Genomic DNA, 19405 nt, shown 5'->3' with positions numbered 1-19405 from the left:
CGGCTTTATTTCTTAGTGATGTTATAGCTTTTGTGTTTGTTTGTTTCTTGCTAAAATACTCTCCTCATTTTTGCTTCCCACAAGCCTCTGAACTGCCATCTCCTCCACGCACACCATTCTGGTGTCTGCTCCCATTCCCAACTACAATGATTCCTAATGAAGTCACCAGTCACTTGTATTTTTTAAAAATTCCGAAGCATTGTTCATTCCTCACCTTTTGACCTTTCATCAGAAGTCAACACTCCAGTGCTTTCAATGATCCTGAACCTTATTTCCCAGCTTCTGGGACATCACGTGTTCCTGCTTTTGCTCCTGCCTCTCAGGCTGTTCCTCCTCAGTCACCTTCAATAGCTTTATCCAATGTCGTTGTTCTATAAGGCTTAATTTTAGACTCAGTTCTTTTCCCTCAATACCTACTTCCACACGTATGCCAAGTGCTTATAAATTTGTTTACCTAGACCAGACTCTTGCGTCAAGCTTCAGAGCCATCTCTCCAATGACATTCCCACAGGTACTTCAAATTCAACAGGTTAAAACGAAATTCAGACTGACGCTTTCATGCGGTCATCTGAACTGTTTTCTAAGCCAGTGACTAGCACAATCACCCTCTTATGCACTCTGATTACTATCTCTTACTTATACCCACTGTGCTATGGATCATATATGTTTTGTTCACCATTTGCAAAAAAGCCCAGAGCAAAAGGAGTACAGAATAAATAGTTAATGAGGAATGCTTGCTGGAATAGATGAGAAGAAAATTTTAGGCAATTCATTGCATCATAAAGGGTAAGTAATCATCTTAAGAGATTTTTAACATCAACTCTCTTACAAATAAGCTCTGATTCTTTTACTAATCAGAATCATTTTCATTAAAAAGTGTATTTCCTTAAATTCAGTATCAGGAAGCTAAAAGCTCAGGATAAATACGATTCAAGCAGAGTCCCTTAGTATGAATGCAAGAACCCATATGCAATGGATGGGTCTGCCTGGCTATGCAATAAACTTTTTATTTCTCCTATGGATACTGGTACAACTATAATTATTTTAATACTTTATTTTATCTAGGGATGTAGTAACAATTATTTTTTCTGAAGAAAGGTAGGAAAGGATATGAAAAGGGAGTATCACTTTTTCCTTATCCAGTTCTTTCTTCCCACATACCAATATTTCAGCTGGTATTTAAATCCTCTCGTTAGCATCTTAAGAATTTAATCAAGAAACTGACCACTTCATACCCTCTACCCTTATTTCTGTTCCAAGTTACCATTTCTTCTTGCCTGGATTATTATGATAGCTTCCTACTCACTTTTTTACTTCTGCTCTTGCTCCCTAAAATCTATTATAAACTAGCATCTGGAGAGATTCTTTGAAAATATAAGCTGTGTCATATTCTTTATCATTTCAAAACACTATTTCACTCAGAGTAAAGGTCAGTGTGCTTGTAATGCCCGCAAGCCCAGTATGACTTGGCCACCTGCTACCTCTCTGACTTCAGTTCCTCCTTCTCTTCCCTTTGCCCCTCCACTCTGGCCACACTCCTCTCCTGTCTCTTGAACATATCGAGGATGTTCCTACCTCTCAATGAAACTCCTGCCTCTGGACCTCTTGCTTTCCCCTTGTTGGAAACACTCTTTTTCTAGGCAACTGCATTGCTCACTCCCTCACCTCCTACAAGTCTCTACTCAAACATGACTCTGTCGATAATGTCTCCCCTGATCACTTGCTTTAAAAGAGCTACTCTATCTGACATCCTTATCCCTAACCCTCTGCTATATTACCATAATTCTTATCAACAAATAGCACATTTTACTTTTTAAAAAATGTATCATCTATCTCTTCCCCAATACAATTCAATATATGAGGGACTTTTGTCTGTTCCATTCTTTGCTGGATCCCAATCACTAGAACAGAACCTGGAATCAAATTGGTACTCAGTAGATATTCACTAAAGAAATGAAGGTGGAATGGAATGCAGAGTATCGTGGGAAGGCTGAGCAGTACCAGGTTTATTAGTATCTCCCAGGGCTTTCAGGAGAAGATTCATGTGTACAGAGTAGGCATACTCTATACTAAGTATACCAAGTAGGGATTGTTAGAAGGAGAGTCAGAAAAGAAGTCTTCGGGAGAAGATAAACCTAAACCTTAAGGCATGACTACTAAATGCCATTCAGAGATTTTACTGAGGCATTTTATTATAGATGAAAATGTCATCTTTCGAGCAGTTATGAACCATCAAGTAGAGAGAATAAATGGAAAGAAAGGGGATCCCTTCAAATATAATCTAAATATTTTTTTACCTCTTTCAACTATTCTGGCTCACCCTTTGAAAGCTATATTGACTACCCTTGACTAAACAATGGTTCTCCTCCTCTGTGGACGGTGAGTGGACTGAACCCAGAACATGGGATATTAAAGAGAGTTACCTACAAAAGATGAACCGTCTCTATGTGTAAGCTCAGCGTATGATACCTCTACCTTCCCTTCTTATTACTACCGACTTTCCTTTAAGTAATAGTGTTGATGCTTTGTTCCCCATTCCCCACCGCATATCAATTCTTATATATGCCAATTCTTATTGTCTGATTTCTTCTATTAGAGCTCCATAGAAGCCACACTCGGAAAGGCCAACAATAAGAATCCAAATGACAAATCTAGTAACTCTTTGGTTCTAGATGTGTTCATTTTCCTACTCTAGCAGCTGTATAACAGTATCTCCCAAGGATCTACCCTTTAAGGCCTTTAAATTTGCCACTTCTCTGCATGAAACACTCTGAGCCCAAGCTATTGATATGGCTTTCTCTGGTATGTCACTGCAATCTGAGCTTAAGTGTCAAACCCAATCTACGAAAGCATTACCTTACCATGTAAATCAATATTTATCAAATCACTTTTCTTACATTTCTTCAAATTACTTATTACTACTTAAAAATACTTTGTTAATTTCCTTTTTTCTTTGTTCATCATCTCTTTCCACTAGAATTTGGGGGCTTTGCCTTTCTCATTAGTTGAGGTAGCCTCCGCCGTTGGGAAAGTGCCTGGCATATAAGACGCACTTGGTTGAACAGGTGAATAAAACTGATCCACTCCAGTGTTTTAAACTTTCATCTCTAAGTAGAAAATCTAAAACACTTAGTTCAACCCTCCCTTCCAAACCACTGATTGACATTTCTACCTCTCTCCTACGTACCTCTAGAGGGACAACCTGACAACAGCTCTAACTCAATATAATCCATCCTTCGCTGCTCCAAAGTTGCCTTCGCCCTGACTTCCCCAATTACTCAGGCTCGGCACTTTTCCTCTGCCTTTTGTCCACTTATAAAACTCAACTAACCATTAACTCTTCCAGCTGTTTATTTCTTTCTCCTTTTTACCCATAGTCATTACCCTATCTAGTTTAGATTCTTACTCTTTCTTATTACTTCAAATCACTGCCCCGTAATTGAAAATTTACTTTACTTGGTGAATCCTATCTTTCTTCAAAGTTCATAACGAACCTCTTTAGTGAAATCTTTCATAGTGTCCCTGACTGGAAATGTTCTTCTGACCATGTTTCTTTTAGGCAATTCTCATATGACTTAGCGGCATCTGACCTTGATTATAATTACCCCCATGTTACATGGCGCTAAAGTAGCCGATGACCTTCTTCAGATCAGAGTTTGTGTTGGTGTTTTGCCTTTTTATTTATTTATGTGGGGGAAAGGGGAGAGAGGCTTTAATTGCCCTTTGTATTCCTAGGAGAGTGACATAAATAGTGCACAAAACAAAGCAATGGAATTTGACTTTGTCTCTAGTTCTTACTCACCTGTTCTTGTTGCTGCTTGGCCAGCTCCATCTGCTGGCGCTGCTTCTCGATCTGAGATGCAGCCAGTTTCTTCTGCTCGTCATGGGCAGCCAACAGCTGTTCTCGCAGGCTGGTCAGCTGATTGATCATACCCATGAGCTGCCTCTCCTTCTCAGCTAGGCTTTCCGGAGTCCCTGAAAGTCATACAGCAATAAAACATATAAGAAAGGATACATGAGGTGACAATCATTTTTCAGCGACAATGATTCTGTTTTATAGAGAACTGTTCCAAATATAAGGTCGAACACACAAATGATACTTTCTTTTGGATTTGAACTCAGCAGTAAAAAGTGATGGTTATTTACCCATAACAAAATATCAGAATGAGCCCTGGCTGGTGTAGCTCAGTGGATTGAGCGCGGGCCTGCGAACCACATGATTGCGGTTCGATTCCCAGTCAGGGCACACGCCTGGGTTGCAGGCCAGTTCCCGGTTCCTGGTGGGGGACACACGAGAGGCAACCATACATTGATATTTCTCTCCTTCTGTCCTTCCCTTCCCCTCTGAAGATAAATAAATAAAATCTTTAAAAAAAATATCGGAATGAATGAATATTATGACTGTTTTTATTATTTATAACAAGTAACAATTTGTAGCTTTATCCCCTTTATTGTCCAAGTAAACCAAAAGCCACAGGCTGACGAGCTACTATTTTTAATGTCCTACGTTGGAGCCTGATGGAAATAAAAAGAAATCTAAAGTGCAGTTCTCCTGGACCTAGGTAGTTTTTCAAACCAAATTAAAGTAGTAGTACAAAGACATGAAAATTTAAGAACCATAATTATTAAGAGTTCAAGGTATTATTATCAGTGATATGATTCCTTAAAAAGAAACTTGAGGAATCAGAACTTAGGAAGCTTACATTCAAAGGGGAAAACAAGCCATTCACCAATCAAGTCTGAGCCTGGGTTCTCACATGCCACTCAGACTTTCTTCAAAAGTAGAATATAGCTAGCAAAGAAAATATCCAAGTTTGAGATACATATTTAGTCTATCATGAAATAATGTAATATGATTGAAAATGAACAGACCACATTATGGTCACTCAAGATTACAGTTAAATCTAAGATCTGAAGAAGTCACAGCAGTCATTTAAAATAAATAGCATGCTCAAGATTTGAAAGCACACCAGTGAATCATTTAAGTGGGGTTAACATACTTATTTGATACCATGGAAAGGTGAGCAGTTCACCGAAACAGAAACATTATCACTTTTAATTGTTCTAAAACTCACCAGAGATAAGACCCCTATGGTAGAGTAATAGAGGAAGGAGAGAACATACTTTTTAATTACAATTTTCACTTGAAACATAAGACACTAAGCACTGTTTTAATAACGCATTTGCCACCTGTGTAAGTACTTAGACAGAAGAACCTGTGACAACTCGGTCGCCCTTCCCCACCCCACTGCATTTCTCCCTGCCAATTTATGCTGAAGAAGCATGTGCTTTTTAAAGAAGTAGTAGCTATAGTTAGTGGCTTAAAATTTTCATTTGCCCATTGGGAATGGAAATAAAGTTTCTAATGCAATTTACATAAGCTAGAAAGGAAACATCCATAAAAGAAATTCTGAGTGAATGTAAGGCAAGAATCATGCCTTATACTCCTGCCTTTCTCATTGCAGGTACTCATTAGATAGACACTAATAATTTATTATACCTCAGATATTTAGATCCATCAAAACAAGGACACTTACTCAAAGAATAACTATGTGACTATTATAATTAGAATTCTAACACTGAAAAATCCAAGTACTGGAACGATTTCTAAATGAAAATACCCAGACCTGGCTGATGTGGCTCAGTGGACTGAGTGACGCTTGCAAACCAGAGGGTTGCTGGTTTGATTCCCAGTCAGGGGCACATGCCTGGGCTGTGGGCCAGGTCCCTGGTTGGGGGTGTGTGAGAGGCAAGTGAATGATGCATCTCTCTCACACATTGATGTTTCTCTCCCATTGTTTCTCCCTCCCTCCCCCTTTCTCTAAAAGTAGGAGAATAAAATCTTTTAAAAAATGAAAATGCCCAAATGATGGTAAGATGGGCATCTTCATACACTGTCAGTAAAGGAGTAAATTCTACCACATTTCTGGGATACACAGTAGAAAAAGTAACCCTAAATCATCTTCAAGGGCACAATTTCACTTCTAAAATCTAGCCTAAGAAAACAACAGGAGGCCTGGCTGGTGTGGCTCAAGTGGATTGAGTGCGGGCCTGTGAACTGAAGGGTCCCTGGTTCGATTCCCAGGCAGGGCACATTCTGAGCTGCAGGCCAGGTCTCCAGCAGGGGGCATGTGAGAGGCAACCACAGATTGATGTTTCTCTCCCTCTCTTTCTCCCTCACTCTCTAAAAATAAATGAATAATAAAATCAAAAGAAAAGAAAACAACAGGAATTCAACCCATAACAGTTTCCTTCACACAGTGACAATATAACATAAATACTACTCTACTGTACTTAGAGAGAGTGCTTGCTCCCAATTCCCTTCTCTGTCTCCATTGTCATTCTCCATCATCTTTTTCATGCATTGTTACAGCAAACTTTTAATAGAACTTCCTGTCATTAATTTTTCTCTATATAAGTAGGCACCAAAATTATCTTCCTAGAAAACAAATGTAATATCACCTCCTATATTTAAATACTTCCACTATTTTCTAAAGAAAATGTCAACTGATCCTTAGAAAAAATGAAATGAATCCCTTCAAAATATAACCCAACCTTCCCATTCCTTTGTGCACCTTAAATTCTAGTCACACTGAATTCTCCACCATTCTCCCCAAATAACACCCTTCATGAGTGCAAACTACCTAAACATTCCTTCTTCATGCTGGAGCTCATGTGTGCTATGCTTTGTGATTCTTTTCCTTATTTACCCTAATAACAGTCATTCCCTTCCTTAGGAATCCAAACAGGATGTACCTGTATTATGGTAATTAATCATTAATTGTATTATTTTATTTTCACATTTGTCTCCTAAAGCTGGCAGAGACTGTTGTGACAGCCACAGCTGTAAATTATCATTTTTGTATCTTCATCACCTACTATAGAACCTGCCATAGAGGGAATCATCTAAGCATGTTTAATGCATAACGTAAATAGTAAACTCCATTCCCTTTACACCACTCTGAAGGCTGGGCACGCCGTATAGCCAAGGAAAACAGGGACATGTTTCATCGTATAAAATATTGCATAAGTATGTGTTCCGGTTTCGACTCAAAAAAAGTTAAGCCAAGGAACTTAAGCTTTTGTAAAAGAAAATTTCCCCATTTTTATGAGTACTAAATGAAGATGAAGGAGTGAGTTCCATGGTTTCATCTCTAAATTATCATGTTCTTTATAATTATCTCCCAGTGTGTGGGGAGGTTGTAATAAATGATCTTAAGAATACTGAAAATTTGGGCCCTGGCTGGCGTAGCTCAGTGGATTGAGCGCGGGCCTGCGAACCGGACGATCGCGGTTCGATTCCCAGTCAGGGCACATGCCTGGGTTGCAAACCGGTTCCTTACAGACTAACTACCAGCAGGGGATGCACAAAAGGCAACCATACATTGATGTTGCTCTCCCTCTCTCCTTCCCCTCTAAAAATAAATAAATAAATAAATAAAATCTTAAAAAAAAAAAGAATACTGAAAATTCTAGTAATAGTTACAAGACATCCTAGACTTAAAAGAGAATTAACTAGATCACTGGGAAATCCCAGAGGCACACTAAACAAAAAGAGTAGCTACTTTCTTTACTGAGACTGAAAATTTTAGGATTCAGACAAGTTTGTAACACTATGCAGACACAACCATGTATGTGTATATGGACTAGCTCCATCAGACTCAAATAGTGTTTGTCATTGATAGTAGTTTATTTTCATTTTCTCAGTTATTTGAACTCTTATGTGTTTCAGTCTATTCTAGTCTGGCTTCAATTCTTTAGGATGAAGGATTACTGAAGTAAAAGACAAAAATACTCTACTTTCCAGTTTTTCCTGCTGCTTAGTAGCTACAGGCATATTAATCATTTGAGTGATTCCTATAGCTCTGTAGGTTCCATAAGAGAAGAAAAACAGGTAAGAATATCCCTTAATAGAAAAATGTACAGATGTCATGAAGCCACGAAACCAGCTTCAGTCATCCCCTGCTTAGTAAGAGGTGTCACCGCCTGACCCATGTTCGAATTCCTTTTCCTGCCTCACTTTCTATAGCCAATGCACTGGGAATCCAGCTAACCCAAGACCATATTATAAGTCAGCCCAAGGATTGTCATTTCCACCACTACTCCTTACTCCAGATCACCATCATTGCTTCCTTGCCTTGAGGACTACAAGTTTCTAACAGTTTCTAACCATTCTACCTGCTTCTACTTCTTCCCCTACTAAATCCATTCTCCAAGCAAAAGTTCAGAGTACTGTTCAGAAAGGTAAATCAAATCCTATCACATACCTGTATAAAACCATGTCATAGCTTTATACTGCCTATAGAATAAAATTCACAGTCCCTACTCTTACAAAGCCCTGAATGGTCAGACTCTGACTTTCTGTGGCATCATCACACCCATTTTCTCTTTTGCAGAAATGCTTCGGTTGCATGGCCTTCTTTGAGTTCCTCTAAGACCAATACACAAACATGCTCTCACCTCAGGGCTTTTGTTTCTACTTGCTTCCCCTAGAAACTTCTCCCCTACATGGCGGTTTCCCAATCAGGACACTTACTCACCCTTTGGGCCCTAGCATTTTTTTTCTGGAGTTGTATTCAACAGTGCCTCTGGCTAGATGTTGGTAGTACTCCCCACCTAGTCACAACCCCCCTTAAAATGTCTCCAGACACTGCCAAATTTCCCCTTGTAGAGCACAAACATCCCCAGTTGAGGACTCCTTCAAATGCCTGGTTATTTTCTTTAACTCCTCCAGCGTCTGCACAGAGTTCCTCCCTCGTGTGCCTCACACCAGTCTGTGTGCTGGAGATGCAGCGGGCGCGAGCCTGACAAAAAGTCTGCTTTACAGACTTTGCATTTAAATGAAAGGATAATCAGTCAGTCAGTCCGTCAGTCAGTCACATTCAGATCCATCCAGATAGCAGTGTTTGTTGGAGTAACTGAAAATACAGTGAATAAACAGACGAACTTAAGTTAGCCTAAATTTAGGACTAAAGCTTCTTTTAGTGGCCTGCTTACCCACCAAGAGAGGAAGGCAGGCCCCCTTCAGCTTTGTTACTTGGGGTCTGGTTCTTATCCCCGATCTTCTTGCTTTCAAATTGCTTAATGTGTTTAAACAGAATTACCTCTTTCGAGCCCCATACTGAATCAATATCTCTCTTTTATCTCAAAATGTTATGTCACCTAAGAGAGGATCTACGTTAATCCACATGTTGAATCCACCTAGGATGTCTTTAATTCATGAGCTCCAAAAGGCCACAGTATTGCTGAGTGCATTATTCCCTTGGATCCATTCATTACTGGCATCATAGAACTGTGTGGTGTTTGCCTTTGTGTCCCAACTTCTAGAAAGAACAAAATGATCAAAAACGGCCGATTTTTTACTATCTTAGCTTCAGCTGGCATTTTCCTTAACACCAGATACCATACACACTGCCTGCCTGAGTTAATGCATTCTGAGCAGGGTGAGAAGAGTCTAGCAGGGAAACTGATGGGAAAGAAACCAGGCTCTCCAGAGGCAGGTGGAGAGCATGAGCTAGGCATTTCTGAGTGGCCTAGCCAGAAAACTTCTCCAGCAATGCCCTTCTTCTACACCCTCACCACACAGAAATACTATGTGAGAGAACTTTGCACGCAGACATTTTTTGTTATAATTCTACAACTCAATTGAAGTCAGTAAAAATACAAACTTGCAATGACGCTACTGAGAAACAAAAGATCTGTTTAGATTAGTCAGAGCCACCACGGATCCTCGGATACTGTTCTCAGGTGAAGTGCCAATGCAATGACCTTCATGCTCACTGAAACAATGCGTGACACAATTGGCTGTCATCTGGAATGCGGGCATTGTTTTCCCTCCCCCTTCAGTAACTAGGAGGCTGTAAAAGGTCTTTCTTTGTTGCACAGGACCTTTAGATACAAGCAAAACCACTGTAAACTGGCCAGTTCCACTATATGGCTGATAAGAGAAGAAATAACTTTTTTTTTCCAGGCAGCTAATTAGTTTGTCATGTAGATGGACTGTTTGCTGTCTGCAGAACTTCTTAGTCAAACTGCAAAACTAGATCTAATGTCCTTTTTTCTCTGTGTGTGTGTTTTTAGAGGATTGTTTCTAATGTAACTTTAAAACCTAACTACTTCACACTTCCAAAGTACCAGACCATAAAATGGTATAAATTCATGCGGACAAAATAATATAACCTGAAAAATAATTTTAGGCTTTTAAAAGTGGTGACCTTTATGGGCTCACATTGTTTCTTAAAAAGTGAGATTGACGTTGAGCAGGCATGACAAAAATTTATTATTGATAGCTGGACTATCCAAACCAAATGCTATTTCTTTTTCCTTCTTTTAAAAAATTAGCATTTTTACTTTTTCAATAATAAGAAACATGTCTTTGAAACCGAGCTGTAACTGTAATCTCTGTCTACACACCCTGAAAGTAACTTACTCCCAGCAGCAACTGGAAGCCAGCCCTTAGGAGCTGAGCTCTGGCCTCGCTTGGCTGCAGCCTTAGATGCTCAAGAATAGGTGTGTGCTGTCGTGTGTACGCATGCACGCACACACACATTCGTGCAGCCAGTTGCATTTTTCCTAGAACTAATTAAAAGTCAAATGCAAACCGGTCAGCATAGACCGGTTGGAGAAAAGGTTCAATCTACAAGAAGACTTGGTAAATACCATAGAGGGAATACACATCCTAATATAAGCAACAATTCTATGCCAATAAATATTCTAAGGTATCATTATTAAATTAGCTAAAAATGACGTATGTTCATATTTTCAGATTAAAAAAGCTCATACTTAGCCTTCCCTACCCCAGCCGAGTCCATGAGACTTACACCTTTTTCTACCTCATAAAAAGCAGCTGCTGAACAGCTAAGCCATTGTTCTTGTCCAACTTCTGAGGTGGCATGAAAACCACATTCCTGGGCCCTACATAATCATAGGGAGTCTGACCCCCCAAGAACCATTAAGTAAAATTTATTTACCCCCAGAGGGCAACCCACAATTGTATCTTCTCCACTTTCTAGCCACCTATGAACAATGGATAGTAATTGCAACTGTCACGGGCAGTCAGCAGGGAAAGCAGCCCAGCGAGATTTTCCCAGTCTTCTGCCAAACCCGATCCAAGCACGTAACAACCATGCCCCCGACACAAGAAAGATCTACAGTTGCTTTTAAAGTGCATCAAAAAACAGCATTTTGAACAGAACCAGAGCACAATAACCAAACTTGTGCTCAGAATGTGAAGCTTAAAAAAAAACCCTCAAAATTAAAGACAGAAACTTCTCTTGCGACTGCACTACAGCTTCCTGAACTAACCCCACAGGCAAGCCTGAAAGGACAGCTGAGCTTCTTTCCCCTAAGCTTATCATCACTGCTGTTGCTGCTTTTAAGTCTGACTTGTGAGGAAAACCAGGGAGGGAGAAACGTGTGTCCTCCAGTGCAACGAGATCACAGGGTTTGGCACGGGCTCTACGTTCACTCGTTACCTAGGTCAGAGGAGAACACTGTACCTCGGAGAATAATACATCCTTTATGTCAGGTGCAAATGGGTTAAAATCCAACAAAACAGTGTAAAATATATGCTGCCTCAGTAAAAACTTCTTTGTTCTCTTTCAACTTTGTCTTCAAGTTATTTTGGGAAGAGTACTGTTTGTTTAAATTGGATTTCAATACAGGTTTTGTTGATTCACACCTATCCATTCTCTCACCTCCCATCCGTCTCTAATCGTAGCCTGAATATACGGGAATTCCAAATATACTGATGAAAAGTGAACTACTCAGTCAACTATTTTCTGGAAGTTTCAGATTATGATGATGTTAGTGGCATGTGGGTCAGGCATTCGTGAAGCCCAGTCTGTGCTTTGCCTTCCTGCAGAACGCTCTAATGTGGAGACTTGAGAGAGAAGACGACCTCACGGGGAGCTGCACACACATGCACACGTGTGCAAAGAAGTTGCTTACACACATAGCTGTACATGTACACCAAAAGAAATCTGGTGATATTTTGATAGATATTCAGTCCCTATCACAGAATATACAGAGCAATACATAGTAATATTTTAATATTTATAAGTGTTTTTCTAAAAACATATCCTTCAGAACTCAGAATCAAAACTGTCCTATTAGCAACAAATAGAAAACCGTAGATTGCCTACTGTGCTCTAAGAAGACACACTTTTAAATTAATTTGAAAGGATCACTTGACCACATTTTTATGGGAAATTTAATCTTGTTCCTTTGTTATTAGGATAAGTTTATTAATATGTGAATATTCAGTATTGTCTGAGGTCTATATAGAATTTTTCTGTTATTTGTATGTAAATTCTGACTGAAAAAAAAACAAAGGCAAAAATGTGGCTTTTATTAGTACAAAGTAACCTTCTTTTAAGCGTTCCTCATTCATCATTCTGATTTTCAATGTAGATTATATACATCCATACTTCTAATATGTGGCATGTATGAAATCAACTTGTAACATGCAGTTTTGAAAACTTTAGGTACATTCCTACTTAAAAAGTATATCACTAATTTTTTTTAAAAATATGAATCTCAAAGCCTGCTAAAAGTACAGTGAAATCAGTCCATTGAAATACGCCATAAGGTACAAACAGGGCAAAAATAAGAACCCTGACACACCCACTTTCAAGCTAGAAAGAAGAAACACAGAAGACAGTGCATGCACCAGGCAGAACAGGGTGGGAGCAGAAGTACTTCATTAGCATTCACATTCCTAAATATGAACTTCATTTTGATACATTTTGGAGCAAAATAATTACAAACATATTACCTTTTATTTCACCAAAGTTCCCTGATCCCATTGCAAGAAGCTTGTCTTTCCAGTCTTTTGATAGTAGCTTCTCAATACTGGGGGTTTCTAAGTAAAGAAGAAAAAGTGTAAGCAATCAACATGACTATCTTTAGAATGGAGCTCATCAAAAGTCTAGGTGCTAGACCCTGGTAGGGGAGCTCAGTTGGTTGGAGTGTTGTCCTGATACGCCTACGTTGTGGGTTCCATCCCCAGTCAGGGCACATACAAGAATCAACCAATGAACACATAAGTGGAAGAACAAATCAATGTTTCTCTTTTTCCTCTTTCTCTGATCCCCTGCCTCTCTCTCTCTTTCTCTCTCTAAAATGAATTAAAGTTGTTTAAAATTTTTTAAAAAGTCTATCAGCTAAACATAAAGCCATCCCAATCCCAGCCCCAGTTCATAATGACTTCATCAACAAACTGATAACAGGGGAGGAAAAAAAAAGGAGTGTTTTGTCACTTGCTGTTTCAGAATCATTAGCTTTTTCCTTTTGCAGAACAAAGCGGTTCTAATTCTTTATGACAATGGGTACATATAAGCCTGCAGTTCATTGTTTTTCAATTTGGTGAATAAATTCCTGCTATAATGGATGCTTGTCAATTTCAGGGTGTTAGTCTGCAGTCAAAAAATAATTATGTTGATAAAATGCAGAGTAAAAAAAGGCAAAGAATTAGCTCTTAAATCTGCTACATGTAATTATATCCCTCTGTGTGTTTACAATTACATCCACTTTATAATATGTGTTTAACATCATGTGGTGGTAAGCACACTGTGGAAAGATTTGCCGTGAACATTTAAAAAAAAAAAGTTGGTACAAAAGAAGCTGTACAAAGATTGCAAAATCTAGAGAAGTGAGGAATGCCTATAATGGAAACCTATTATTTGCTTATTTCAGATTTGTGTCACACTCTTTTTAAAACGCCCTGCACGGGGACCGGGCACACACATTTGAGAGAGCCAAGCTACGCTGTAGTCTCATATTTGTTTCTATACATCACCCAGTTCTGACCTCTCCTTTTGTGTCTGAATGTTAATGTATAAGTAAATATAAATGCCAACAAAACCCCCAAACATTAAACTTGGTTCCAAACAATGTAATTGTATATTCTTGTCAGCATTTAGATGGGTACACAATTACAATGGCTTTCAATCCCACGATTAGCACCGCATTCAGTTAGAAAATGGAGTGCACTAAAAGATAAGTGTCCCAGTATGCTCCATCTAAATAACAATGCCCACACTTATTATCTAGATCTGAGACACACACTGCCTTTCTCCCCACTGGTGTTTATGTGTGTTTGTGTTTGTGCAGACACTCGTTACCCCCTACAAGGAGCATTAAGGGCGTACATGTTAACTTATCAAAGGGACCGTCTGGCCTAGAGACCATAAGATTATTAGACACTGGTTAATTTTCCCCACATCAAATGCATTTTAAGACCCCTTCATCCTCATCTTTAGCTAATGCCATCTACTCTTCTTAAGGCCGTGATCTTGCTGCCATCCGCTATCAGAATCTCAAAGCCTGTGTGGAGGAGCTCTCAACAAAGTAAAGGTGAAACTTTCCTGGGAGTAACTATAACAATACGGAATGTTTTGTTTTCAGATGTCAAAACCTTGTGGAAAATAAAATGGTTAAAAATCTCTGATTACTGCTTTACATAGTCTGTATTGATGGTGGAAATTATATACATCACCACTACACTGTGCACGTTTACCTATAGAATGCATGAAATGTATTTTTTTTCCATTGTAACAAAATATGTATCTCTATTTTTCACATTTAGGGAAAACAGTCTAAACAATTTACTTTTTTTCTCAAAATATTCCTTCTTATACCACATTGTTTTAAAAAATGGTAATGACAATTATACAAGCAATAAAATGAGTTAAATATATTCTTACTGTTACTGTTTCTGATATTTCTGTTTACTTAAGCTTTAAAGGTAACTTTAAACTCTTCTGCAAGGATTTCCAATGTCTCTACCTACCCAGTACACACTTCATGAGTGAAATTATTTTTTAAACCTTATCAGAGTAGGTCAAACAAACACCACTGTTTCTTTTTTCTAGCACTCTACAAAAATTCTTGAGAAGCATGTAAACAGGGCACAGCCAATATGGTATTCGCAATAGAGTACCGTCAGTCATTAAAAGCTAACAAACCTTTGCAAAGCAGGAATGCAGCAATAGAAATCCATTGTGCACTAACAATAGGCCCCTGAACCTCCCGGCACCAAAAGCAGACCATTTTACTTTTAAGGCTATTGTCTGCAAAGTCCATGACAAAGCTTTTCCCCTGCAGCTAGACAAAATATTCACTGTAGTGTGCTCATAAAGAAACAGAAGTCTTCTGTCTAAGTTGGAGAGTTAAAGAAACAGCCACCAGATTTCTGAAACCTGCAGAACATTCCTGGCCTCTTTATTAACTTACATAAAGATAGAAGGCTCGTATACAGAGCCGCTTTTTTCAAGTACCTGCCTTTTAACATAAACTACAGAAAAATGAATAACTTCTTTGAGACCAAGTGATTCGGGAGATGCAAAATCAGAAACATATCTCACTCCAGGTTGTCATGTCTGCGGCTGAATAAAGACACTGATATTTGCAATTTGTATGAGGTATATGCTTTACATTCAGATCCAGTAAACATTTATTGAGCAGCCTCTGTGTCAGGACCTATGCTAGAAGCCTTCACCTGTATTTTCTCATTTAATCACAGCCATCACCTGAAGACTCAGGTTGTGTTGTTACATCCACTTTACAGGTTTAAAACGAAGAGAAGGACTTGTGTCTTGAACTGTTATTGTTTTGCTGTTCCCTACAAATTCCTAACTCCCTTGACAACAATGAGACCCTGAGGACAGCTACTATTTTGAGGGCTAAATGCTTAGCAGGATACTGGGTTCTCTGCCTGCGGCATCTTCAACGTCTCACAATAATTTTCTGAATTAGATTTTTATACATCCATTTTTACCATATGAGAAACCAAAGTTTTGGGAACTATTTGTGACGGTTCAATACCAAGTTAGTGCAAACGACTGAACCTCAAAGCCTTTGCTCTTTCTAGCACACACACACACACACACACACACACACACGTCTTCACTTCATCTGCAAAATGAGTGTGGACAGTATGTGGACACTGGTGTCACTGTGGGGTTTCCAGGGAGCCTCCCCAGAACATGCCACCCTGGCTGGCAGGTTCCTTCCAGCTGAAAACAATTAAAGCCCAGCAAAGTCAAGAGGAGTATTGTTTTTTGTTTTCAACCTCCCCCTCACCTGCCTAAAAAGATTCAGATAGAAAAACCTGCTTCAGGAAGGGTGCTCCAGCATAGTCACCTTAGCACTTAGGATAAGCAGAGCAGGTGGGGAGGATCCAAGCGAAAATCTGTCCACTGGATTCCCCTCTGCGTCCCACTGTTCCTACGTGGCCCTGCGAGAATTTGTTTTCACCAAGTGTTTGCTCTTTCTCATCTACCTGTGAATTGCCTACCTTCCCCTCCTTAGTCCCAAATGACATATAAGCCTCATTTTTCCCCATGGTCTTTGGAATTTTCATGCTACGTGAATTTCCTCTGCATATATATTAAAATTAGATTTGTCTCCTGTTAATCTGCTGTATGGAGTTTGAATTATTCAAACAGCTAGAAGAACTAAAGGGGCATGTGGGAAGTTTCTCAGCCCCCAAATCATTAACTCCATTGGATGGGTGAAGTAAAAACTTGAAAGAATAATTGAATTCCCTGGTGACATGTACCTATGAGCAGTATGGATTAAAAGCCAAGATTTCATACAGCTCTCTTTATGTTCAGGATACGGTCCCACAATATGACTTTGCACTTTAGAATTTGGGGCGATTTAAGAAAAACCTGTGACCATTTGGCAGCAATACACAATGAAATGAAAATGCATTCATATAGTGGAAAGATTATTGGCCTGTAAGTCAGACAATCTGGGTTCTCACCAAGACGGGCTCCCTGGCTAGCTCGGAGGGACCAAAAGTACACTATTTTACGCACTTCACCTCTCTATCCAAAGTACTGTAAAATGAAGTGTTTTAAGCAAATCCACACCTGGTATTCTATCAGCTACTGTTTCAACTTGTTTTCATTGTAGCTCATGAAGCAGTGGCAAGAAATGATCTCATAATAATCAGCAAAATGGATATACAGGTACAAATAACTGAAATTTCTCTAAAAATGGTAAAAATTATGAATATTCATAATTATAAATGTAAAAGATCAAATGTTAGAAGCTCAATATTTATAATACACTGTTCATGAATGTATGAATATAAGTAAAGTAAAACTTAAAACAATTTGAAAAATTTAATATGAAAGTTCTGCTTCGGTGTTTATGGAGTAAAAGAGATAGTAATTACTTATTAAATATTCCATTTTTAAAATATAATGTGTTTCTATAAATACATATCAAAATCCATTTTATATTACTATGACTAAGGAATGTGTGCTTTATTATTTCCAAATGTTCAAATTCTGTATTACCCATTATTTCCATGTTAAAATATATCATCATTTTAATTGGAAAACTTTTTAATTTTTTTAGTCCTCACCTGAGGATATGTGGAGAGAGAGGAAGGTGGGAAGAGAGAGAGAGCGAGAGAGAGAGCAAGGGAAACACTGATGTGAGAGAGAAATATCAAATGGTTTCACCCACACGTGACCATAAATCAAACCCACAACCTTTTCACGTGCACAGAAGGATGCTCCCACTAAGCCATCTGCCCAGGGGTTAATTGAAAAACTTTTAAAGATTTTCCAGAGATTTACTTCTCCCAAGTGTGAGTGTATCACAGTTTATGTGAAAATAAAAATTACAGCTCCATATATTAAAATAAATGTGAGGAATAATAATAGTTCTTAGTATTTGCATAGCATTTCATTTGTAGAATGATTTCGGATGCAAACAACAATTTTGTCAATGGCATACATTATTGTTATATCCATTTTGCATATGAGAAAATTAAGGCTCAAATGCTACTTTGTCTGACATTGCCTGGGCAGAAAGAAGAACAAATGAAATACAAAACCAGGCACTCTTAATTCGAGGATCTGTCTCTTTAAAGAAAAGGCGAATTTTGTACATACTTTAAAAGAGAAAATAAAATAAATGTTAAGAAATAAACTATGAGATAAATTGGAGAGGTAGGAAAAATACCCTTATCAGCGTATTAATATTAAGATGCCTCTAATTGGTTTACTTTTGTCCCTTTTGGCCAACTGGACCCTTTTGATATGTTTGCTTGCTTTCCCTTCTTAACCTTGCCTCTCTTGCTCACATATGCTTCTTCACATCAATGACTGTACTATAGCAATCCCCACCAGCGAATGTCCCCCCCAACTGTGCCAGCCATTGTTACGGCAGCATCCTGCCTCTTTAGGGCCTGTTCATTCCCTATAACTCTCACTCCTTTTTCCCTTCAGTGCCAAACACTCTTAAGACTGACTCCCTCATCTGGAACAATGAGACCTAGAGACTCATGCCAACATATTGTAATTCTCCAACAAGCTGCCAGTGCCAAGAATTAAACCACATTCTCTCCAGTGCAGTAGCTTTACACACAAGCTCAGGTTTTTGCTTTGTGTTTATGTAGGTTTTCCCCCTTAATCTCCCTTGAGCTGCACTGGCAGAGCTCATTGAAAAATCAAACAAGCAAAAAAATATGTATGTGTAGTATCTGACTTTTTAAACAAAGTCCCAGGAGTTAGGTCATACCAAATCTACCACTGTTTATATTTTAATTTTGTAGCTCAGACTAAGCTGTGTTATTTCTGACATGTGATAGCGTGCAGGTTTAGGAATGGGAGTCTTCTTTTGAAAGGAAAAACGCTAGGGCTGAACTCTGCAATCTACCAATAGCTGCTTTGGAGTCAACAAGTAAAAAGCACAGGTAGATTATTCATGTCATAGAATCAGAATTTTAAATATGGGAAGATATTTAGATATCATTTAGATAAGCATTTCATAAAAGTCATTCACTAAGACATACTGGACATAAATAGAACATGTATTGTTTGGTTACTTAAAACCAACACATACAAAATAAGAATTCCATTATCATGTAAATCTAATTAACTTTAAACATATTTACATTTGTTTCTGCAAGACTTAGATCTTCTTATGTACTGACTGTCAATCTTTGAGTAATGTATTATATAGTATTATTTAAATATTTGTCCAAGCAAATTAGTGTTAAGAGATGACTGCTTTATCCAATACAATTTGTTAATAGGTGGCTTAGATCAAATTCTTCATTTTACAGACTGAAAATTGTAAATTAAAGTTAAAACGTGCCCAAGATCACTAATTTAATTAATGATAAAGGCAGAACTTGAAGCCTAACTCCTAATTCAGTGCCCTTTTCAATGTACTATATACAGGTTATTTTAATAAAGAGCCAAAATTTAAAAACATGAAATGTCAGTCTAGTTTTAGTCATCCCCTCTTGTTTTAGACAATAGTTATACAATATAGTTGGTCTTGATTCCTAATCTCTATTAGAATTACGTAATGTTAACTCGAATGTCGACTCACCTAGTTAACATTATCTAATTTCAACAGAGATTAGGGATCGAGACCA

At 38.4% G+C, this 19405-nt stretch overlaps 1 protein-coding gene across 8 annotated transcripts in view; it reads right to left on the bottom strand.

Annotated features, from left to right (window-relative positions):
- SOX5 (SRY-box transcription factor 5) overlaps positions 1 to 19405 on the bottom strand; it is a 929721-nt gene that overhangs the window by 192900 nt on the left and 717416 nt on the right. For all 8 annotated transcript variants that reach the window (XM_037033875.1, XM_037033877.1, XM_037033876.1 and 5 more), the window contains 2 exons: positions 12776 to 12862; positions 3803 to 3975 (listed from right to left, as the gene is read on the bottom strand). In XM_037033875.1, the coding sequence (XP_036889770.1) occupies positions 3803 to 3975; positions 12776 to 12862 (260 nt within the window). The remainder of the gene's footprint in view (positions 1 to 3802; positions 3976 to 12775; positions 12863 to 19405) is intronic.

Source organism: Sturnira hondurensis, unplaced genomic scaffold (assembly GCF_014824575.4).
Source record: "Sturnira hondurensis isolate 20B ecotype Veracruz unplaced genomic scaffold, ASM1482457v3 Scaffold0021795, whole genome shotgun sequence".
NCBI classification, from domain to species: Eukaryota; Metazoa; Chordata; class Mammalia; order Chiroptera; family Phyllostomidae; genus Sturnira; species Sturnira hondurensis.
This window is presented reverse-complemented; position numbering and strand designations above follow the sequence as displayed.